At 43.1% G+C, this 24,990-nt stretch overlaps 1 protein-coding gene across 2 annotated transcripts in view; it reads right to left on the minus strand.

The window, feature by feature from the left end:
* Positions 1–304: 304 nt before the first annotated feature.
* Positions 305–24,990, minus strand: part of DLG5 (discs large MAGUK scaffold protein 5) — a 162,548-nt gene continuing 137,862 nt past the window's right edge. For both annotated transcript variants that reach the window (XM_084845227.1, XM_084845226.1), the window contains exons 22-33: positions 22,140–22,302; positions 21,296–21,429; positions 19,739–19,903; positions 18,433–18,616; positions 17,489–17,637; positions 15,042–15,212; positions 12,881–13,077; positions 11,733–11,876; positions 9,699–9,826; positions 8,537–8,646; positions 7,294–7,403; positions 305–2,164 (exon numbers count right to left, since the gene is read on the minus strand). In XM_084845227.1, coding sequence (XP_084701353.1) covers positions 2,061–2,164; positions 7,294–7,403; positions 8,537–8,646; positions 9,699–9,826; positions 11,733–11,876; positions 12,881–13,077; positions 15,042–15,212; positions 17,489–17,637; positions 18,433–18,616; positions 19,739–19,903; positions 21,296–21,429; positions 22,140–22,302 — 1,759 coding nt within the window. In that variant the 3' untranslated portion in view covers positions 305–2,060. The remainder of the gene's footprint in view (positions 2,165–7,293; positions 7,404–8,536; positions 8,647–9,698; positions 9,827–11,732; positions 11,877–12,880; positions 13,078–15,041; positions 15,213–17,488; positions 17,638–18,432; positions 18,617–19,738; positions 19,904–21,295; positions 21,430–22,139; positions 22,303–24,990) is intronic.

Consider the following 24,990-nt stretch of genomic DNA (forward strand, 5'->3'; position numbering starts at 1 on the left):
CACAATGCCTCTTACACCTGAAGGCAAAGGACAATCTCCTGACTCCCATCAAAACCGATGTTCAAAAACACATTATTTTGTTAAATGGCAATGGCAAAACTATAGTATATTGGACTTGTTGGCATCTTTTGCATTTGTTGCAGTCAGAACTTAAGCAAAATTTACTCAGAATTTTCTGTGCAAATTTCTGTATCAATGAAATATGATTTGGAGCCTTCTTTTTGCTCACTAGAAGAGAAAAAATAATTTTTGTGTCGAACAACTGTTACAAATGCTTCTAGAATCGTTTGGATTATGTTTTCATTTTGTAACCCTTCGCTTTTTGGTCATTTTATTTCTGTAATGGTTTCTGGCTGACAGCAATAAAACTGAACAATGGAGTCAATACAAGCAATCTGCAACACTTCCATACAAAGTGAAGTTATAGAAATTGACCTTTATTTAACACAATACTCAGTTTCTTTAACTTTTTGTTCTGATACAAAGTGACTTTTTTTTAGTACAGAAAATTAATGTTGCAACAGTACCAGTTTGTTTCAATCATACCGCTGAAGTCCAACTCTGGTCTCCCTCTTTAAAAAAAATATATAACTGCGGTCCCTCAACTTATAAACAGTATTTCAACTAAGAATTTATCAATAGTCTTTCTACATTTTTTCCTCTCCCCCCCATATTTTGAGCTATAAAATAGTATCTGCAAAACGGAGGTTAAAATTTCCAACCAAATTTTGTCTTTGAACAACTGTGCAAGAAGAATCCCTTTTTTTAATTAATGTAAATAAAAAGGAAAAACTAAAAACTGAAGGGCAAAAACAAAAGAAAAAAATCAATCTACATAATGAAATGTTAGGAACGGTCATCACAAATGCAGCCCTGCTCAAAAATACTTCAACAAGAAAGTTACAGTACCTACAAAAGATGACATGCAATTTTTTTACAAAGGAAAAATAAAAACATACGGTTGGAAAATGAAGTCAGAAGTGCAAAAAAGAAACATACAATGGAATTTGGTAAAGTCGGGAATACAAATTGTAACAAAATTTTAAAAAACAAACAACACACACACACACACACACACTATATTTGTTGACAGTGGCAAAACTAACAGTTACAAGACCACACTAGAGTTGTCAAATCCCTAGAGACTGTGCTTCTAATTAAATAAAAATCCTTATGGCTATTACAATTCCAAAGAACAACACTTGAGCAATGTAAGCTTCCAATTACATATACTATCTATACGTGATAAAATAAAGCAGTCTAGGCCCAGTTATTAACCCTTCTGATTTACTGCTTAACACAGGCCCAGCAACCCCAAATTATTTTTGAATACACAATGAGCACAGTTTGATCAGATACATCCTGGCATTTAAATATTAAATTCATGCATAAAGGAAGCCAGTAACCTTTAACAGACGAAGAGTTTATGAAATACGGACAGTGGCCTGACCCATGTATCGGAGGAGTGCATCTTCCCCCTGAATTCACTCTAAAAACAAGTACCTATGAGAAAATCCATTCACAAATCATGCGCTTATTCAGAAGTAAAATGGCTGCTACTGAAGGACAGAACCACACACTTCCATGTAAAAGTCATTCTCGCTCAGCACGTAGAAACTCCATTCTGTTGTGTTTGTTTTTTTAACCAGAAGCAGAAGAGGACGAAGCAGAGGGAGGGGGAAACCTGAACAGGTTGTTTGTAAAAAAAGAAAAAGAAAAAAAGATTCAAGTAAACACGAACCACCAAATACCTGGGGAGGGGGTGAAGAGGTTTTGTAAACGTATCCTAAAGGGTTTTTCTCTCTCTCTTTTTTGCAGCATCACAAAGTCTTCTTATGAAAAAGGAAATTCCATATCTGTCCATTTGTACAGAAACAAATGTATAAGAATTCTGCCAGTGAAAGGATCACTGCCTTCCAAGCACACCTGACAGAGAAGGTTGCTCGTGATGAACTCTGATTTATACCCCCCATTCAGGCAGCTATAAATGGACCAAAATCCACCCATCAACGGTTTATATACAATCTGTTGCAGAGTTTCAGTCATTTCACAGCATGTGTCTATAGAGGGCCAGCTGGAATCCACAGGACTTTGTTTTGTTCTTGATCAACGGTCGTCATGATTTGAGTGCAAATGATTGAAAGAGGGCCTCCTTGGACAATTCCTGTAAAAAGAAGTATCACACACCAATCAATTCGCCTGTTCATTTTCAGAAGAAAATGCAATATGCACTAGCATCAAGAAGTAAAATCCCTCTAAATTAAGAAAAAGGAGGGGGTGAATTCCTTTCCATTTAAATAATTCCTTTCATTTGTATCCTATTCTGTCTCCACGGAGTTCAAGGTGGTGATACATGGGGCATCCCCCATTTAGCAGCCTCACAGCAACCTGTATGTGTATGGCAGTGAATCGAGTACACTGGTGTGGCTTGGTTTGATTTTTCTCACTGCGCCAACTCCGTGGTGCTCAAGAAAATGTCACTCAATGGTTTTAACAAGTGATTTGTCTCTTTGGCAATGGGAACTGCTGCAGTGGGAAATAACAAATGAAACTAAACCTGCATACACAGTTTACCTATCAGCATCTATTTGTATCCTTGCAAAATAGCCCAGTGAGTGAAAGAACTTGGCCTCAGGCTTGGTTTTGGGTCAGCAATCAGGATAAGGCAGGGATACCCATAACTGTGGAGCAGCCACTCTGTGCTTCTTTATGTGCCTTCACTGCATGGACTTGATGCACCTATTCTTGGCTTAGCTGAGAATGGAAACATCTGAAAGCATGTGAAATGGAATATGGAATTCAGATGTGTTTATTCAACACATTGGATTCCCACAGACCCCTGGGCCTTGCATGCCACATATTCCCTGTTTATGCATGCAAAAAGGGGGGCACAGAAACTGAAGAGAGAGCACTTTCCAACAGTCTTGACTGTTGGTGCAAAATTGTTTCATGCTACATCCTAACTTTTTTTAAAAAAAGAATTTATTTTCCTGAACATGTAAGTTTGACACTGAATCACTGCACCATAATCCGAGGGCAGATTCAGCCACAGAGATCACAACATGACACGGGAAAAGAGGGAGGCCTCTTAAGTTTAGTCACTCCTTATTAGAAAAAGCCAGGCAGATAGAAAGGCGAATGGCAGGAGACACGCAGAAAGATATTCAATACGTAGATGCTTTAGCTAACAAAAAAAATGGCAGGAGCAGAAAGCAGCAGTCAGGCCCCACAGCTATGATCCTCTAAGACAACTGTTTTGTCACTGAGCCCTCTGAAAGCTATTTTCAGCGGCATCAGGTGACGAAGTTTACACATTTAATCTAAATATGGTCAGAGGGACCCTGTTATAGCATAATAAACCCTCACATGGTTGAGCAGGAGGCTAAGTTTAGTAGTCATGCAGCAATATACATAGAGGCGATGGCCATAGCAACAAGCTACTATTTACAACTATTAAAACAAGCTGTGGAAGATGGCTGTTTATGGGTTTTGTTAATAAAACAAGCATGGCTGATTAGTAAAACATCTGACATCTGTATTCAAGGGATCAAGGGAACAGTCAATACATCAGTGAAAAATTAAATTACACATTCTAAGACACATTCAAGTCAGGTTCTGAGCAAGACAAAGGATCCAAGGGTTGGGGGAAACTGCCAGGAAATTCCATCACCCCCATTCTGGGGGGTTCAGAGTTAAAGAGTTATAACACCACACGTAGGGGATATTTCACTAAAACTGGTCACCCCTCTTCCCCTCCCAGAAGTTGCTAGCAACAGACTCCATTTTCATTTATATTGTGAAGGCTCAAATTTAAAAGAAAGATATGGTAAAAGAATGCTGCTCTGAAAAAAGGGAACAAAAAAAATAACAGCCTGCATATTCCATGCATTTTATAAAAACCCATCATATTTGCCTTCTCGTTCTACCATCAGCAATGTTGGTGTAGAAAAGTACAAATATAGCCGGCGGTAATTATTAAGAATACTCAGGGCTCTGGCAAGGCCTGCTTCTCAAGCAGAATTCTGCAGTGTTGCCCATCCAATATCCTGTTCTGATCAAAGGCATCGCTACCTGTTTCTGGTACACAAAATGCACTTTACTCCTAAGGGTGAGATGGAGCATACCATTTCTATTCCCGTGGTCGATTTCCTGACAACCACTTCACTCCTGTAACAGTTGCACACACAATTCCAGATATTTCAGTTTGTGCCCAGTTCCATGTGGAAATGGAAATTCTAGATTTACCTATGAATTTCTGTTGTTGAGGAAAGAAGGGCAGCTTAGCTCCCTCAACTCCTCCTTTGGGTCCAGGAAGGCAATCTCTGTTCCTAAAGTCCAGGGGAGATGGAGCTCCCCCCTTGGCCCCCGGATGCTTCAGTCAAACACAGTATGTCAAAGGACAACCATAAACCACAAGAAAAAATAGTCAAGGAGTCAAGGGCAAGCAGAAAATTGAACTTATCTCATCCTGAGAAAAAACACAGCTCTTTCTGTCATCCCTCAGATTGTGTTGGTCTCTACAAGGTGGAGTGTTGCTTTTGAGATCCATTGGCATTTGGTATCTCTGGAAGTTCTTAGGAATTCCAGGGAATACCCACTGACTACTATTTCCAGTATCCAACAATTGCTTGTGGATTCTCTCGAAACCTCCACAACTCTCAGAAGCCACCTAACAGGGATCCCTGTGAGGGGACAGACATGCTTGCTTCTTGCTCAAGCATTAAGCAGAATGATCAAATGTGTTGCTATCTAGGCTTTTGGGCCTTGGAAGGGTAGGAAGGCTCGGAGGAACAAAAAGTCTATTTCATGGACTTCCCCTCTTTCTTGGCTGGGGTTGGGAAGGTCCCCTTATTATCCTTGGTTTCCACAAGGGCAGCTTCCAAGGGTTCCCCAAAGAATCTTCTTCTGGTAAGTAGGACTCAGAAGACATTTGCTTTAGATCTGGCACCCCAGTTATGTAACAAGAGGTTGTGTCTGGTTACTTCGTTAGATGCCATGGTCTTGGCTTCAAGTTAGTGTGTGTCAACTGAGGAATCTGCCAGGAAGGTTGTGGAAACAAAACCTTTCCTGAGCATCTTTCATTTCCTTACCTAAGGAGGTATTTTCTAGACTCTTGTTCACGCAGGTGAAGGTGGCACTCACAAACAAAGATTGTGGAGGAAGCCCTGAATACCATGGATGGCACTTTAAACCCCTGCATTGGGTGGCTTTGGCTGCTCTATTCACAATTCATTTGAATGTGAGGGGATGAAAACCTTGGTAGTCAGCGCAGAGCCAGGGCCATCCATCCTGGGCGTGGCTAAGTCCTGCATCGCATCATGCCACGGAAGCAATGGTGTGATTTAGGCTTAAATGCGTCATTCATTCTCCATAGATAATGTCCTCAATGTTGGCTGGGGAAAGAATAAAGGGAAGGGGAGGAGGAAGGGAAAAGTCGAGGCAATTCCAGTCAGTTAATCATGGAGATTTGTTGTGGCTCTTTGATGGGAGGAAGTTGTAAGGTCTCCATGGCTCTGTTGTGAGGGCGTGGTCTACTGCTTTGTCCCTGGCGTTTTCCTCTTCCGAGTGCTCCTCTAACAGAATCCTCACTGTGACCTACCCAGTGAGGATTCTCTAGAACTGCAGGGGCTGGGGGAGGCATCAGAGGCTAAAACCGTCCCCCTGTTGAGTATCTAGATTTCTTCTCCCCTACTGGAATGTAGTCTGAAGTTGATGTTGCAGTAGAGATGCCGCTAGGTCTTTTGCAAGCCTCTTGTGGCTTTCAGGAAAGAGAGGGGTTTGAGTTGAGCTTTGGGTATTTGTGGGATCTATCTCACCATCACCCTCTGCGGGGAGCAGGTAAAGAAGTCTGCATTGGCGAGAGAACAGGATCTAGAAGGCCTGTGGGAGCTGCAACGGTCTAGTACTTGCTTGGCCCCATGCTGGGTGGGGAAAAACGTGCTGCATAGCATGGCACACCTGGTTCTGGACAGAAGGAGGCTTTGGAGGGAGATGGGATGTAGTACGATGAAGTCAAGGGAGGCAACCGCTTACATGTGGCTGGGGCGGCACCTGTGCAGTGGGAACCCAGCTGCGTTCTTTTCGCTGCCATGTGTGTGTCCATGTTCTCCTTCTGCTAACTGGTTTGGGACAAGGACATCTGATCCAGGGATCTCTCCCTCCTCAGACACTCCCTGCTTATTAGGAGTTCTTTTTCCTTCACTTCTCTCCTTTTTGGGTGTGTGTGAATGCAGGGCTCATGAAAACGGACGCCCTGTCAGAGTCTGTCTGCCCATGAGGGAGGCAGGAAGTCATCTGGGGGTTGAGGGGAAGCCTCCTTCTCTGGGCTTATGGTACAGAGACTGCATTCGTCACCTTGGAGGAGGGCATTTCTCCAAGCCACCTGCGTTCCATCCTATGATGGGAGACATGTAGAAGCCTATTTGGTGCAATCAGGAATAACCAACAACCTTTGGCCCATTCAGGAATTGCTACCATGCCTGGGTGAGAAGGAGGTGGCAAGCAGTGCTCATCTTCCAAAATTCTCTAGAAAGTCCTTCTTGTAGTCTACACATACACATTCCTGTATGTGGGACTGCACAGAACCCACAAAGAAGAACTGATAGCTCCAATTATACCCAATTCTAACAGATCTTTGGCATGCTTAGATGTGGCTGTTTCATTAAGACTGTTCCCAAACAATGCCATACACGGTTCTGACAGCCATACATGCCTATACAGGTTTCGCAGGTTCCTAAATTAGTCTAGTGAGTATGATCTTCCTTAGTGGCATGTAACAGTAAAGGTGTGTACAGTAACCAACCACACATTCCCAAGTAGTCCGAGAAACCAGGATGTATACTACCAGAAAGAATGGCTTCAGATGTACAAAGAAGTGCCATTAGCCATTTCCACAGTCTCTTCTGCAGCCTGCTTGCACGCCTTGTTCACAAATATCAGAAACAGATCTTGCATTTAAAAGTTGTCTTGGCTGAATCCAGACATTAACAGCTGAATTCAGAAGTGACTAGTAGGTGACTGATGGCACTGGTTTGGAATGTCCAAGCTGCTCATCACTCGGCCCCTGAGGTTATCACACAGGAAATCCTGGCAAACAACATATATTTAGATTGTTCTCATTCTTCTGGCTGTTATGTTGAACTAAGTGATATGTTGTGATCTAAACACTTGTGATGTCTCAGAAAAAGGATGCTGTTTAAAACACACACACACACACACACACAACCAGACAGAGGAGCCAGCAGCTAGCTTTCCATTTTGTGAGTGTTTCTGTAACTTCATTTAAATACAAACCTGTGAAGTACTTGCTATATTCCTGTTCTATTTTTTGAGCAGTCTCAAATTGTTCTTTGGAATGTTTCTGTGTAACTTTGTCCCTCAGGAAGATGGGGTCTTTCTGCTCTCTGTAACACCCAAATATAAAAAGCTTATTAAATGCTTAATTTTTCAGGGGATACAAGACAGACAACAGGGAGCAAAACAGATTTTCAGCCAAATCCGATTTGTGAACAAATACAATGGTGTGTGGAGAGCGCCACCTGGTGTCCAGCATGGAAAGACAATGTGGTACATGCATGTAGCAGAAGGCGCAGCTAACCCTTTGAGCAGCTGCAACTGGAGAGGCAGTCTGCCAATACCGGGAGGTATTGGCACAGAGCCAATGTTGACAAATATGGCAAGGAAACTGTCTTAGTTTTGTTTAATGATGGTGGTGGCTGCCCAATCCCCCTTATGCGTGGCAAGCATCTTCTCTGTATGCAGCGGGAGTACAGCCACCCACTCCAAGCCCAGGTGTAGCCACTTGCTCCCAGCTCCAGCTTGCCTCTGCCTGCTCCACCTGGCCCTGGCTTGCTTCTTCAGGTGGGCTGTAACACTTTATATTCCTGTCCCCATTTTCTTTTCAAAGCCGATTTAAGTTATTACTTTGACCACTTCACTTGTGGCCCCTTTCTTCTTTCTCTTCCTGTTAGGTTTGTTCTGAACATGATTACTGTATAACACCTGTACCTTGGGGCATTTAAAAATAATAAAAATTATTAACTGTATGATTAACCACCAATGCCTACATGTGAATGGTCCAATGCAAACCCACAGTCCTTATCCAGGAAAAGGTCATGGCTTATCGGGCATGTGCATTATTTATATATTATAACCAATGCACAGAAGCAATTTGTGCCTGGGGCAGGGGGAAGAGAGGGGATGCACCAGGGCTCATGCCCATCATCCCACTGCTGCACTGGACACTTTTGTTTTACCCACTTTGCCTCAAGTGTGCATGGCTAGAAATATGTACATGATTTCACGAAACGAACTCAGCCAAAAACTGTTGTACAGTCCCCCTTTTCAACATTTACAGCATGTAAAAGACATAAAAGTGAAGCAGATTGTCCACAGCACACACAATGACTGGAAGCATTTAATACTCAAAGAAGAACCACCTTTGTATGAGAGAAGCAAGATGCCAACGAGAGTAGGATTTGGGGCGGGGGCAGAGAAGAGGTCCTCAAAAGCACCCTAACCCACATTTCACACTTACTTGATTTGCTTGGCATTTTTGTAACGAACGAAGATGACGATTGGGTAGATGCGAATACTGTGGAGCCGCTCAATGGCATGAGGAGCAATATCCAAGAGACAGTGACAGTCCTAGTAAATTAATAACTAATTAATTACATATCCATTCTTTCAATAATACTTACATACAGCCTTGCAAGGTAAGTCAATATTATTAGCCCCATATTGTCTGTAGAGGAAGTGCTGACAGAATAGCAGCTTGCTTAAGGCTACCAAGCAAATCCGCCATTGTGGTTCTTCAGCTTGACTAATCTATTCCACTCGCTATTATGGTCATGTCGCTCCTCTTTTTCTGTTCTGTACCTTAAATGCCTGTTAAAAACTCAGCACTTTGGCCTGACATTCTCAACTCACTTCCCTCCTTTATCTTTTCAGCCTGCCTAGTTTCTTAGAGCCAAACTAGATGTGATGGGAGCAGCAATATTTATTTATTTATGTATGTATGTATGTATCTTCCTCCATTAAAGTCTAAATCAGCCAGTGGGAGGGGTCTGCTTTTTAAAAACGTTGTGCTCCGGTGGGGGGAACTGAATCTTCCCCTGCTTTCCCCCTAAGCACAATGCCTGAGAAAAAAGTGCCTGTAGGATATGAGGTGGGGGAGGACTGCCTCAGGAGTGTGTTTATTTTGATGTAAAAGATAGTCCCCCCCCACCTCTCATTTTAGATGTGAATGGGGCAAACATGTGAACAATCACAGATGCCCCATCACATTGAGTTTGGCCCATGGACTTAAGGGTCTACATCTCTTAGTTTGTTCTTTGTACAATGCCTAGTTACTACAGGTGCTCTAGAAATATTTGAGGTTAGGCTTCCTGGCTCCCCTTCTGAGTTACTACACTGCACTAATACTGGAAATGAAAGTTATCAGACAACATGTCTACTGAGTTTTTAAATATAAGCATTTTAACACAAATGAGAAGGAACTGTATTTGAGGTGATTAATATATCCCTTCTACCCTGTACTGTCTCCAAAGAGCTCAGAGCAGTTTTCATATGGTTACCAGATGGTCTCCCATCCAAGAAGCTTACAGGACCAAACTTGCTTAGCTACAGCCGAAGAACTGCCATCATGTGCCTTTTTCTGTAGAGAAAAATCAGAGGATAAGGCCATAAAAGAGAAGCACCTTCTCTGTTATCTCCTTTATTGAGGCAACAGTTGTCACGTCAAAATGTCCACTCCTACGTTTATAATCTATGAATAGACAGTCTTTCACACCCCGCTCAATGGCTTGTTGAGAAGCTTTCATCACCTCTGTTTAGGAAGAACAAAAACAAACACTTTATACATTTTTAGCCAGAGAACATGAATGATGATATACAGATGCTTCTGACCCAAGTTTCTCTCTCTCTCTGCGTGTGTGTGTGTGTGTACTCACACTAATTTTTAAACTAATTAAATGCAATTTTTTGGTTGTATGGACAGTAAAGGGCTTATTTGGATCATCGAGGAATACACATCCCCATAACACAATATTAACACAAGCTGATAGCATGATATGTCACCTACTTGTTATCTAGAATGGCGCTGGGGTGGGCATTGCTGTGGGAAGAAAGCTTTAATGACTGGCTTTGGAAAATTCTGGGCTGTTTATGGGTTAAACAACCCAGAGTTAACCCAACAATTGCCCATGGTTTGTTGCTGGGTTAACCCTGGGTTATTTAACCCATAAACAACCCAGAGTTTCTGGGTTCAGTCAGTCCCAAAACAATCCAGGAATAGGGCATTCCTCAGCTATTGATTAAAAGCTGAAAAGACAAGCATGCAACTTGTGTTCTCTGCTCATCCCCCCAATTCCTGGATTAAACAACCCAGGAATCACCAGTGTTATGTCCAAACCAGGTCAATGTGTGTGTGTGGGCAGGTGGGCGGGCTGGGGAGGCTGCTGTAGCAGTTGCCCACCTGGCTCCAAAGTGTGACAGAGCCAAGTGATGGTGCAGGGAAACTGCGGAAGAGAACCATGCTACTAGATAAACACTTCCATGCTATAGCTATAGGGAAGCACTCTCTCAAAAGGAATGAAGTATTAAACAACAGAGGAAAACATTCAAAAATTGTACAGGTGGGAAGGGAAACAGCAGTGCTAATCAACATCCTGCTTTCAGTGCACCTGCATAAGTAGACCACACTTTACCTGTAACTTGATTGAAGATTGTCACTGTGGCTTGTTTTTTTGTTTTCCTTTTTATATTTAAAAAATTAATTAAAACAACAACAAAAACGTCACAAGGTATAATCCAGAAGGTACTTGGATACCATCATCATTACTGTTAATCATATTTGTTATTTATAACTACCTAAGGGCACAATCCTATGCATGTTTAGACAGAAAAAAGTCCTACAACTCCCAGCATGCCCCAGTCAGCCATACTACCTGGCATGCTGGGAATTGTACAACTTTTTTCTGTCTAAACATGCATAGGATTGTGCCCTAAAGCACCTAATTACTGCTTACAGGCTTACATATGAAAAAGATCAAGTGACAAAAGCCCAAGATCAGAGACAGGTCTTCAGAGATCTTTTAGGTCTGGCCTATACATGCCTCAGAATGAACCTAGAACATGAAATGGATAACTGAGCAAAGGAATGGGGAGATTTTAAAACGGAGTGCTTGCTGGGGAAGCAGGTTTCCACATTTTTCTTGCCACATATTGCAGTCTGACATCTGGGACAATATGAAGGCCAAGGAACTGAAGCACTATCTTAGGAAAAGACAGCTGGAATACCCACAACCAAAGCCAGCATCAAGGGCAGGCATGGTTTTGGGCACTCAAGGAATACCCACACCCAAGCAGGGGCCCTCTGACAGGAGTGCCCTGGAGTTGCTCCTCCTTTTCACCACTGCAACCTGCTTGTTCACCTGCCTCTCACTCTGGCCCAGACAATGGCAGTGGTGAGAAGGAAGGAGCAGCAGATGCCACTGCCTACTTGGTCACTGGCTCTCTGCCTGTGAAGCAAACAAGTGGTAACAATGAAGAGGGAGTAGCTGTTGATGATGGGGATGAGAGGCTAGACTCAGTGAGGGAGGGGAGCCACTGAGGGTGTTTTGCCCAAGGGCCCTCAACATGTAAGTAACCATTGTGCTTCTATTACTCCTCTGGATGAGTCCAAAGAGAATAATTTTCATTATCAGAGAACTTTCGAGTGTTGACATACTTACCAAGAGGACACCTGGAAAATTTCCCTGGAGATTCCTTGACTAACATGTCCTTCACAGCATCAAGCAATGGCCCTAGAATAAGCACAGGCCTAGGAGACGTGCAATCTACTTTCTGGACTCGTTGATAAGCAAGGCTTACAGTATCTGGAGAGAAAGAGAACTGCTTACATTCTATTTTCAGTTTTTCCTAGTCCCATGACACTCAGAAGCACATGCTAATGAATGTAACTGAGGGCTTGGATTGAAACTGCCTGAAAGTTGTAAACCTGAAATTTTTAACAGTACAAAAACTGAATTTAAAAACTCCCCGAAAGATATTAAGGAAACAGGTTATTAGGAATAATTTAGAAAATAATGTATTTTACATCCAATAATCCCAAAACTGAGCTTCTTAGCTACGGCCAAAAGGAGATTTGGAGTCATGCTGTCCACAGGAAAAAAAAATGCATTGCTGTGAACTGAAAAAAATATTAACTTATTTTGCAAGAGCTTGTGACATAAATGCAAATAAATAATTTTGTTGAAATATGAGCTGTGTTGGTTGAGCATTGGAACAACACATAACTTACGTGCCCCCTTTTATTATATTTTTTTTCCTTTTTAAATAAATGTATTTTTAAAAATCCAAACTTTCCAGAATTATTGCCTCCCGCTTACAGGGCATGTAATGCCTCTTACTATATATTTTTTCCTATTATTTAATAAGATGAAATACACAAGTCTCTTTGGGCCCAATCCACTGGGAGCTTCTTCCACACAGGTTTCCCCCGTCGCTGCTGGTGCCACCAAAAATGCCTCCCCCACTCAAGCAAAGCTGCAGCTCTTTTTCACCACCAACAGCATGGCTGCCACTTTTCTACCTCCTCTCCTCCCCCCACCCCCTCTTGAGCAAAGCAGTAGCATTTTAGTGCTGCAGAAAGTCCTGCTGCCTGCCTCCTTTCCTTTTCCCTGGAATATCCTGTCCTTTCCTGTGAGAGATGAGCTCTCACAGGGCTCTATGGAGGATACTCTGTCACAGCTATGAACACCCACTTGGTGTGGTGGGCTGAGCTCCCCCAACCCACCCACTCACTCCCCTATTTTTTGAATCATGGGCCTTCTTTTACCAAAGTACAAATAAATAGAGATAATTCTCAACAGTCACTTGCCATCCAAGAAAGGAATGGAGTCTGTGCTGATGGTATCAAGGGCCAGCAAATCTTTTCCATCTTTGGACCCACTGCGTTTGTGTTTATGTTTCCTCCTAAAGAATGATCTTCGCGCTGCTGCCGATGTCGTCTTTGTGCAGCTGTTCTCATCTTTAGCTTCAGACATGCTGTGCCTCCTATAAAACTCCTGTTCCATCCTATGAGGAAATTGTTTGAATAGTCAGGCAAAAGCTCAAAGGCTTGAATATAGGGCCTATGAAAACCAATTATATTCAGGCTTTGCGACAGGACTCACTATGGAGACATTTATAGCTGCCTGGTGAGGAACACCCTGGCTCATGTTAAAAGTACTCCAGACAGAGTGTACTCCCACCTGCCTCAGCTGATGCACTTCCCACAGCTTGTGCTAAGTGCCAGGTGAAGAAGTCACAACAACTTTCGAACCATGCTCTTCAGAACTCCTGGAGTTCCTCAGAGTGAAGATCAGTAATGGTACACAAGCTTCCCTGAAAGACATCTTGTTCACTACTAGTTCACTACTACTGATCTTCCTCTCTGTAATGCGCAGCCACAGGGGAGCGTTGGGGCATGTTCTGGGGTGTATACTCAGTTCATTCACTCAGGATGAGTGAAGGCCAACCTGTGAACTGTGTGTGTGTGCGTGCACGCAGCCCAGAATCCTTTGCAATACCCTGGAGTTCTAAAGCTGAGGTATAGATGCTCCTTGGCAGACAAGGTGTTGTGCAAAAGGTTCCCTGGTGGTAGAAAATTTGAAACCACTGCAGTAGGAAAACATTTTTCACTAATGTATTTTCCTCAGGACAAAAGTGACTGCCTAGCTACCATAGGGCACTCCACTCACTTCTTCAACAATTTGAAGGGTTTGGGCTGCTTGCTGTATCTAACAACATCACCTGCATGGGATGACCTACTTTTATAAAAAGACCCTGTTGCAATATGGAGATGTTTGGCTCTCTAAGCACACGTATGCTGATTTTATGCAACTGAAACTTTCACCCACCCATCCTGCACACCCCCTGCTTCCAAAGAACTTGTACCAAACTTCCTTCTGCGACACTACTGGTAGCAATAGCGAGGGGGAGGAAACACTTCTATCCCTTTGAACCAAGATGAAGGGATGCCTTCCTGAGACTATAGAACATTTATTAAAAGGATATTGAAATATGCCTTATTTTATTTAATCATCTGGCTAAGGACAGACTGTTCAGGGAAGCTTTGTGTCAATGATCATCTAACTTTGAATTTTGGGATAACAATGCCAAGATGAAATCTAGACCATGCAAACACAACAGAGGGTCTTGTAGCATACACTTCTGTGAAACAGGGACTACTTCTTGTGATACATAGTGGCCCCTCAAGTGGGCAGGCTGAGAAACTGGGAGCACAAGAGGGGAGAAAAAGAGAGTCTTTTTGTTTTTGAATAAATGGAGTCTAAACGGTCAAGTAACGCAAAAGAGAGCAGCACTAGAATCCTGGGGTACCATAGTTCCAAGGTAAAATGCGGGAATGAAATTGAGAAGGCTGGTGAGAAACCACTGCAAAGAGGTGGTGGGAGAGGATGAAACAGTCGAGAAAGCCCTGACAGAGGGAGCAGAACCAAAAAGCATGAGGTAGCAGTGAGAAATGAGGAACATTCTTCCCATCAGTTGGTAGTGAATGCATCACTCCATCAGGATCTCAGTTGGGGCAGTGGTGCCTGCCTCTGCCCCTTGATCTTGATCCCTTTGATCTTTATGAAAAAAGCCAGCGTTCATTTAGTGGATTAAAGGAGGGAACATTGTGCTGTCCTGTGTCCCAAGGACCAACATTAAGTATGAATGCCATCTCTTGTTTAAAAATGCTACAGCATGACCACGGGAAGCCAGTTAGGCTAGTGTCTGAATCAAAAAACAAAGTCCTTTCCATTTTTAGGAGGTGGGCAACTATCAACAGCACTAAGTGATGGAATAGCTTCTTTAATTGGGTGTTATTAAAAACATGCCACCTCTCTCAAGTAACTTTACTGGGAAACTTAATAGCTCTCCAGCATTAACTACAAAGCTTTGAAGAGTGAAATGCTTGGCTTTTCTTCATACTTCATTGTAACCGCCCATTTTTAGCAATTATATATATGCCATTTATATCCCAGAGATTTAATTACATGTATTTGCTGGGAATTTGTCCTCTTTCCAGCTTTTGGGCGTTCTCATCTAGCTGCCAGGCCATCCAGCAACCAAAGTTCCCCTGTGGCAGAGTGTCATCAACATACAAAATGTCGTCTTTCTTAAAGCTCAAATCCTGTTCTACTTCAGCCAGCCGGTCATAAAGTGCCCTGCAAAGAAAGAGAGATGAAAAGAGCTGTTTTTTATTTTAACTGCGGCATATAGTAGGGACTCCTGGGCATGAACTAGGAACCTCTTGACTTGAAGGAGGGGACTTGCCTAGTGAGCGACCTGCAACGATGTGTTCTTGAGCTTCAGAGCCTTTCTCAGGTGCAGAACAGAACAGGAGTGCACGTCAGCCCTGACCACTGGTTGGCAATACAGAGCCTGTGGATTCGCCCAGGTGTGGAAAAAACAGCAGGGAGCATGGCCTCATGCCCTTGTCTGGTCAACAGAGCGGTACCTTAAACCTCCTTCCCACTTCCCCAGTTCTGGGAACTAACCTCAGGGAACCTGTGCTGGACAACATACCTGATTCAGGCACAATTGCCTATGGCTCTAATCGACTCTCAGGGTATGTTTATGTCATTAAAAAGAAGAATTTAGATCTATACCCCTCATTCAGCTTCAGGGCATATATAACAACAATGGAAATATGTATACAGCACTTTAGTCACGTGCTTTACATATATTACATCAAATAGCCATTATAGCCACTCCTATAAGATAGGCCATTACCATCCCCATATTATAGATCCTTCCCTTCCAACACAGAGCATTGCCTAAGACAGCAGTTTACTTAAGGCCACCCAAGGAATTCAGGACTGAGGTGAAATTTGAACCACACTTCCTGGCTCTCATATCATCCTTTTTTAAAGCATGTGTTAATTGTATTTAGAGTGAAACCCTAACTCCCAGATCCACTGGCTGGCACGGGTTAGGATGCCGTGGAGGTCACCCTCTGCCAGCACAGAGAAGTGCATGCATGCGTGTGTCTGCCCCAAAGGCCCATTTCGCCTGCAGAAAGGTGGACATAAGGCTACTGCCACCAGCATCCCTACCAGCAATAGCTAACGGAAGGCCCTGAAATGTCCTTTTGTTCCCCAGTAGGGCATAGAGGGGGCAGAAAAGTATCTGTAATCTATTGGAAGTGATGGCTTGGGATTCAGCGGAAGGGTGGTGGCTAATCTCCCTATCAAGCCAGGGTGAGATTGCTCTGCCCATACATAAATATATACATTAAATAAAAAAACCATATACAGACACATTAAGGGTGCAATCCTAAACCTGTTTAGACAGAAAAAGGTCCAACAACTTCCAGCATTCCACAGGCAGCATGGAAGGCTGGGGAATGCTGGGAATTGTAGGACGTTTTTCTGTCTAAGCATGCATAGGATTGTACCCTCAAAGACCTACATGATACACTAAAATATATAAATAACCTATTCATTAATTATGCAATCAATACGCTTATTCCTACCAACAATCTTCATTTAATCCATTAAATACACCTTTAAAGATATCCTTTTAAAAACTTGTAATGTCATGTAAAGCTATTATCCCTGTCACTTAAACCTATTACATTCTATACATACTGAATCACCGGTTTCCACCTTTCTATAGTCACTTCATATTTTTTAACGGCTTTCTGCAGAACAGTGAATTTAACCATCTCAAATTGGCTCAAATGTTCTTAATAAGCTCTGTTCTACTAGGTTTTTGGTGACACTTCCATCCTTTTGCCAGTAACATTCATGCAATTGTAATTATATATAGAATTGGCTCCTGTTTATCCAAAGGAACCACAGCTTTCTACTAATTCATCAGACACTGCAATAATTCAGCCTTGAACTGAAAAATCTCATCTATCAACTTAATCACTATCCTTTTTTAATTGTTAATTTTAAACATTTTGAAGCTTTTTTAAAGCTCTCTCTCTAATATTCATTCTTCTTCACAAAACTCTGTGAGGTAGATTACTGTTATTCCCAATTTACAGGCTGCTGAACCATTCAAAAACACTTAAAGGGTCTGTGGCTGAGCCAGGAATTAAAACCCAGATGCTTCCAATACAGAACTCCATAGTCTCCCTATCCATAGGATCTACAGCTTTCAGATAATTCAGGGAGACAAATCAATCTGTGGAGAAAAAAGTATGAAATCACCATGAATGCAGTTTGGTTTATTGAGCCTGAATTATTGATTCCAATTAGGCAGGTAGGCCATTTAGATGTCTTCTTAAAGGTGAATGCATGTTCGCCCTTGCAGAATATAGATCATCGAGTGATGACTTTCATGTGCAAATGAGCCATTGCAGATTTAAGTCACTGCAGATAGAACTTTGCTGCTACCCAACGTCAATTCAAACACAATGCATACAACGCTTTTGGCAGAGCCCATTCGTTGTCAAATAATCTCCTGGTTTACTGAATCAAGTTTTAAATACCTGACATAGAACCCATCTCCAGGTAACTCTTTGATCTTGGTGAATTCTTCTATTCTGTATTGAGCTTTTATTCTAACATTTTCACCTGGCTTGAGCATTTCAAGGTAAGCTTCCTCAGCTGTTTTATTCCGTAGGTCAACAGACCCATACTGTAAAACAAACAAACAAACAAAACAGAAACCAAGAATGCCTGAAATCTCAAGTCTAATGTGTGCCTTCTGCAAAGTAAACAATAGAAAGTGGGATTGAGATACAAAAAGAGGGAAAAATGAAATGTTTGTATACAACAAGGCCTAGATTTAAGAAGGGATCACAGAGGGGATTGGAATTAAGACATATCATTGAAGGAAACATTGACCACATGCTCATGTCACACTAAACTGGGGCATGGGCAACTTGTGGCCCTCTAGATCTTTTGGGCTCCAGCTCCATCAGCCCTAGCCAGTGTAGCCAATGGTGAGGAATGATGGAAGCTGTAGGCCAAAACATCGGGAGGGCCACAAATTGCCCAGCCCTGCACTAAACCACAGTTAAGTGCAACATACACGAGCAAGAATGAACTTTAGTGAGCCTCTCTTTTTCCCACGTGGCTGGGAGGGAGTTTGGAAGCTTTTGTTTTCTCTTAGCTACGGTTTGTCATGTTGTCTGGAGTGACAGACTGCAGTTAACATTAACTATAGTTAGTTAAAAACCAACTAACTTCAAACTGTGGTTTCTGAAGATGTTGGTTTTAAAATAACCATAGTTAACGTAAACCACATTTCCTGGTTCGGATGATGCAGGAAACTGTGGTTAACTAAAAGCAGAAGTGAAAGCTAGGCTTGTTCTCCTAACACTAAACTTCAGTTTCGCATTATGGCTGAACACAGCCAGTGCATTTTGCATCCATGAATTCTTCACGGGTTTAAACCACCACCCATCTTCATTTGATATTTATAATTTACCTCAAGTAGCATGTCTCCAAGCACCAGTCCATCAGGTCCTTTGGCAGGGCTGTCATCTTCTACATCAGACACAAATATTCCATACAGGTTTCCACCACAGATTTGGATTCCAAGTTCAACTTGGGACTTCTTAATGATAACAGGTCTAGGTTCAGGTGTCCTTTTACTTGTGTCCATAGAATTCCTTTATAATTGCAAGAGATAAAGAGACCCAAGGCCTGTTTGGCAAGGTAGTTGTCCCTGGCTATGCCTCCTCCAGTCCCTCAGATCCAGCCAGTCCCTAGTCCAGGGGTGAAGAACCTCAGGCCCGGGGGCCAAATCTGCCCCGCCAGAAGTCCCAATCCGGCCCTCCAGGGTTTCCTGGAAGGCCATGCTCCCTCCCGCTGGCCTCATTCCCTTTCCCTGAATGACCAATCATCTGGTGGTTTCCTGGCTTTTGTGCAGATGAAGAAGTCGAAATGCCTCTCCTGAGACTTAGTTACTGGCTTTAAGCTAAAATATGCTGGTATTTTTGGTATTTTGGCCCTGCCCCTTTTGCTGCTGGCCCTGCCCACCACCAGAACGTGGACCCCAAGAGCGTCTCCAAAATGGAATGTGACCCTCAGGCTGAAAGAGGTTCTGCCCCCGGCCCTGGTCCCTGGCTAGTTCTTGGCTCTGCAGGAGAGAGATGAAGCCCACAGGATGCTGCAACTGCAGAGTTTGAGTTCCTCATGGCATGATTTGGCAGGAACAAACCAACTGTTTTCTCACTCCCCTCCCTGCCCCACTGAATTGCTTGGCACTCGAGAAGGGAAAGCCATGGTCCATGCTACTTGTAGAAGTGGAGTTTTAAATTTCAAATCCAGTGGCTTCCCACCCATCCCAGTCATTCTAGATCAGATTTCCCAAAGAAGTCAGGAGGAAAAACAAAACTGGAGATCATCCAAAATGATCCAATGGAGTACACAGATGAAGTCTCAGGATGTTGAAAATATATGTGGTTTTATTCCAGGAAATAGCCCATTCCTTGGAATAAAGCCACATATACTTTCAACTTCCTGAGATTTCATCTCTTTATTGCATTTTCCCAAAGTGGTGCCACCCTCCAGGTGTCTTGGACTGCAACTCCCATCAGCCCCAGCCAGGATGGGCAATAGTCAGGGATGTTGGAAGCTGTTATCCCAAACAACTGGAGGGCAGCGTGTTGGGGAAGGCTGCTTTAGATTACAGAACGCCTCCAAGTACCACTTCAAAACTTAGAGCTTGTGGTTTTAAAAAAACAGCGCAGTATATTTTTGCATGGAGAGACATGGAGGAAGCTGCTTACCTCACCGAGTTGCGGGGACTGGTAGTTGGAGTGGCCTGCTTGGAGGGGGGCGTCATGGTCCCTTCATCCTGTTCACTCACAGCCTCGATTATGGAATGGCTGTCAGGGGTGGCAGCTCCACTGCCACGTGGAGTGGAATGGCTACTCACAGGTTCTAGCCGGGAACTCAAAGGTGATAACAACAGCAGCAATATTAATAGCGAACTGAAGACGTGATTAAAAGGCAGCGTCCTGAAATGATTCCAGACCTTTAGCTATCTAAATGATTACTGGGATTTCAGGGGTAAGCAGGAGATGAAGTTTAAATCAAGCTCCCCACCCCAGCAGGGACCATTCCCAGGGGCAAGGAGTCCCTGTCCATCGAGCAGAGACCAAGGAGGCCCGTCTGCTTGCTCCTGTTCCAAGCAAGATCTTGTCTCACCAAGAAAAGAAAAAAAGCAAGAATAAAAAAATACAATGTCTGCATCCCACGTCACCCCAAAAGCTTAAGGGCAGCTTCCTCTGCTACCTGCAGATCCATCCTCATCCGGGCCCGCAGCTGCAGCAACGCCTTGCTTCTTCTGGGAGTAGCTGTACTGCCCTATCAGGCAAAAGCAGCTGATCCCAGAGCAAACAAGGCAAAACTATTGCAGCCAGGGCAACAATGGGTTGGTGTCAGCAACAGCCACGCCTTTTCATCAGCATTGGTCAAGGCAAAGTGGCCAATGTACCAATTCCGGTGAGGCTCTTCAGCTTCCCCAGACTGTACTAGATGCTGGCAGAAGGGAGTCAGCTCCTGTCCACAAGGATTCCAAAACAAGTGGTAAGGGACTCAAATGCATGCATTCCCCACATAATGTTTGAACGACCAGACAGATATATCCGCATTTTACTGTCTCGGACAAAAGCTTGTTGTGACTATATCTTCCCATACTCAGTAACGGTTCAATGTGGACATTATTTATGAGGGAAAAATTTGAATCCTTCCCACCAACAGCTTTTTATCTCCTCAGGAAAAACATCTATTTCACAGTAATTCAGTTCTGACGTCATGCCAAACCATGATTAATGTGGCTAATTGTGGCTATTGCTCAGCCCCCAGAAGCTGCTGCACCATGGAGATGGGAGAGAATTTATGAAGCTGAGTGCCAAAAAGATGGAAAACAAAAACCAAGGCAAGCAGAGGCAGCAGCAGCAGCTTTAAACCATGGTATACATGTTGCAGATTTGGAAGCCAATTCTAGAGGTGCAGGGCCACCACTAAAAGGGCCCTCTCCCTTGTATTCACCAGCTTAGCCACCCTTGGTGGCGGGCAGGTGAGATGAGCCTCTGCTGATAACCTCAGGGTGTGGACAGGCTGGCTGGTACAGGAGAAGGCAGTCCTTCAAGTAACTTGGACCCAAACCACTTATAGTTTTAAAGGTGAAAACCAGCACTTTAAACTGGGCTTGGAAACACACTGGCAGCTGGCACAGTATTGGTGTCACATGAGATTTGGTGCGACATCTCACCTGAGGTAAGGAAAACCATTGGTTCACATGACACAGACCAGCCTGGATAAGGTTTAATCCATCTTACCTTGATCGTGAGTGATTGCCAAGCTGGAACATGTGTGGATTGTACTGTGCTAGAATAGTGATGGTGTCACACTGCTGCCCAATGATCAGCCGGGCCTGCTGTTCGGTAGCATTCCGCAGGTTTATTCCATTAAACTGGGGGGAGGAAGGGGAAGACACATGCATTCAGCATCATATTCTCACTGCTGAAATCGGTATAGATTTTCCCGTTTAATTTCATACTGCTTTTTTTTAAACTTGATTTCGCCTGACTTATTGGATCTGTGGTGCAAGATATTTGTTGAGTTCGAGGTAGGGTGGATAACAGTGACACCATTGATTCTGTATTATTTCATTACCTCTTTGGGGAAAAAGAAATCAATGCTACCATAAAATTTGTCAGTTTGACCTGACTACTGTGTAAGCGGATAACTTACTGTCCTACTGAACAACGGCAAAGTTTTCTAAAGAGCTTTTTAAAGACACACTTCACAGATTCAGCATTTTGCAGAGGAAAGTTTTAACACAAACATAAGAAAGGCAAGGCCGTTCAAGGCACACTCATCTGGGAGCACCGACTGCTGGCAGCCCCATTGAGTAGACATTCAGTAGCAAACTCCGGTTTGTCTCTACATAATGTACAGTACAGCCCCCAATCCCTATTTTTTCCAGGGCTGGCTCATTTCCCACTTTTGTAAGTGGACATTTCAGAATATTGTAGAAAGTAAGTTAAATATGCCAATAATGTTGGCGATTCGTGGGTACTGGAATCTAAACTGACTGTTAAGCTTTTCAGACTGAACATTTTGCCTGCCCCGGGTCAACTAACTCGTCAGACAAACTTTATGCAACATGGGTTTTTTTACCTCCAATAACTGGTCACCATACTCAAGGCCAGCCTGGTGGGCGATGCTGCCACCAGTAACTTTTGATACAAATATCCCACCATTTTCGCCACACACAATGGAGATTCCGAGTGGCTCGGAGCCTTTCTGCACTTTGACATGACGTGGTTCTTCCATATATGGCCTTTGCGAGGAAAGGAACAGAAAACCACATGTTCATACATGGGCACACACACAAAATGGAACTTGAATTATAGTGGCCATGCATTACGTATGCCCGCCCTCGCCCTTAAAAGTGGAATACGGATGACCTTAAAACAGTTACTCAAATGCTGTGAGCAGCAGCATTCCTTTCATGTCATCATGCAATGTACAGTAGCTGAATTAAGAGGGCACCAGATGAAGACTATTTTAAGTGCATTTGGAGTGGAGAACAAAAGGGGAATGGAAAATTAAACTAGATAAATTATAAATTAAATGAAGGTGGCAAGGGTTTGAAATAAAACACAACTTTATCCATATTATATATAGGTAAATGAACATATATAATATGCAATTTAGAAAACATTCTCAAAGGAAGCTTCAAATCAGTTTATAAAATTTTGGAAGTCTTAATAGCCAATAGGCATAAATATAGAAACAATGTAAGGATGTGAATCAAGAGACATAGGGAAAACACAACATTAGTCAATAAAAATTAAGCAGCTGTAAAAAAACAAACTCAAGCCATTAAAGATGGTGGCTTGCATGGTAGCATTGCAATTACCATGCAATTTTTCCTTGGTGGGGGGGAGCAATTATCCAAACATATAAATGGCACAAGGAAGGTGCGCAAATACTGCTCGAGAAGGACAACCTTTATATCAAGCCAACCTCAAACTCCTTAGTGAAAAGAACCTTGGCCTAGGAGCCACAGGGATTCTCAGAAAAGACCTATTACGGAACAAATATCTGAAAGATGCAGAGGGATGTAGAGAAGAAAAAGAAAAACACTTAGAAAGAGAGATAGTAACAACAGAGTCTAAATAGCTACATTGAGAAGGGAAACCATGCCCCTAAAAAGTGTCAGTCAAGCCTTAATGTGGGCTCCCTACTAAACCCAGCTCAACCCTACTTTGTGTATACTGCTTGATTAGCAACTTATAGTCTGTGCAATGCACACATCACTCACCCACATATGGTATGACAGGCCATGCCATCTTGATTTGGGGTATGAAAAAACCCTGGACTGGGCTACCAACTTTCACTGCAGGCAGCAAAGGAAGGTGCACATTTTCTCTACCATCTCAATTTATGGTTTTGCAGTTTGTACAAGTAGCTCTTATACAAGAACCTTCACAGCAAACTATTTGTCTTTTATTCTATTCCCTCCAAGATGCAGCATAAACCGCACATCAGAACCATGGATTTCTGATATAAACTCTAGGGCACTGAAGCAGGATGCCAACACTTACACCAAGGATAAACATGGCAAACTAAGCATAGGAATGCCTGTAGCACATTACTAAAATGTGTGCTCTGGCAGCTTTAGTTCTGTTCTGGGTATCTCTAGATGAGAGATCACATATAGGAGAGATGAGAAAGAAATCCTGGAGGGCTGCAGTTGAGATCAGCAGCTAATCCAGATTGACAATACTGGATTAGCTGGTCCCATTGGTCTCACTGAGAGCCCGGGTGGCCCATCCCATCATCCTTTGAGGGAGGATCCTGGGCTGTACCAGGATCACAACAAGGCACACTTTGTGTTAACCAACATCTCCATGTGGTCAGCATGTAAATGGCTGCCCTGGCTCCTGTGTTAGGTGGTGGCACATTTTTGACCTGTAGCCATTATGGGTATCAGAGTGTCCCTGAGAAGGCCCCACCTCTCAAGTGGAGCCTGCCAGTTAGTAGCAACTGGTATGCCACAACAGTAGCACAATGGACTCCAACCTCTACTTCAGCTATGCCCCCACCCACCGTAACTACCCTTTCTACCTGAATCACCACCAACTATTCTCACTCAAGTGCTTGTCACCGTAACTGAGAGTGAAGGGAAGTGACTTGTCCAAGACCAGATAGTAAGTCTGTGGCAGTAAAACCTCAAACATTGTACACAACTTGCTGTTAAAGCTTACACCGATTGGGAAAGTGAAACTCTGGGGAAAGGATTTGAACAAGGCAAGACAATAAATCTATGATTATGTAATGCAAAACCAAGAAGGACTCCAGTCCTGCAAATAGTTGTGTAAGAAGAGAGCATTTTAGCAAAGCAGGTAAGGGTGCAATCCTATGCAGGTTTAAACAGAAAAAAATCCTACAACTCCCAGCATGCCCAACCACCATAGCTGGCTGGGGCATGCTGGGAGTTGTAGGACCTTTTTTTGTCTAAACCTGCACAGCATTGCACCCTAAACCTAATTTCCATTTTGGAAATGTGAATATGGCAAAGAGTGTCTCTATGTATGTGCAAAATACATTCCCCACACCATTAATTAACTAATAGTCAGCATCCATTTATCTGAGATGAGGAAAGAAGGTATCAAGTGGATGTGTGTGACGGATTTCCAACCCAACTAAAGCCCTGGTGCCTCTTATTTTAGAAACTGGGATTTGAAGACTGAACAGGATCCTAGAAGGCAAGAAGACAGAAGGGTGCGTGTGTGTGGGGGGGTCTGAGCTAGAAAAAGGGATGGTTATTATGACAAAAGGGTAGGGCAGAACAGGACAGGAGAAGGATACAGCTAGAGATGAGCAGTTTGAGAGATTGGGGAGAAGACAGAAGCATATCCGTATTTATGCATGGGATTTGACAGGAAGCCCATTTTAGTTAGGGGATATTTATGAGGAAAGGAAATGCTGCCTGGGGAAAAACTGGAATGATGCTGCAACT

The sequence above is a fragment of the Heloderma suspectum genome, chromosome 3 (genome assembly GCF_057233095.1).
Source record: "Heloderma suspectum isolate Gila_16-S chromosome 3, 16-S_ref, whole genome shotgun sequence".
In the NCBI taxonomy this organism is placed as follows: domain Eukaryota; kingdom Metazoa; phylum Chordata; class Lepidosauria; order Squamata; family Helodermatidae; genus Heloderma; species Heloderma suspectum.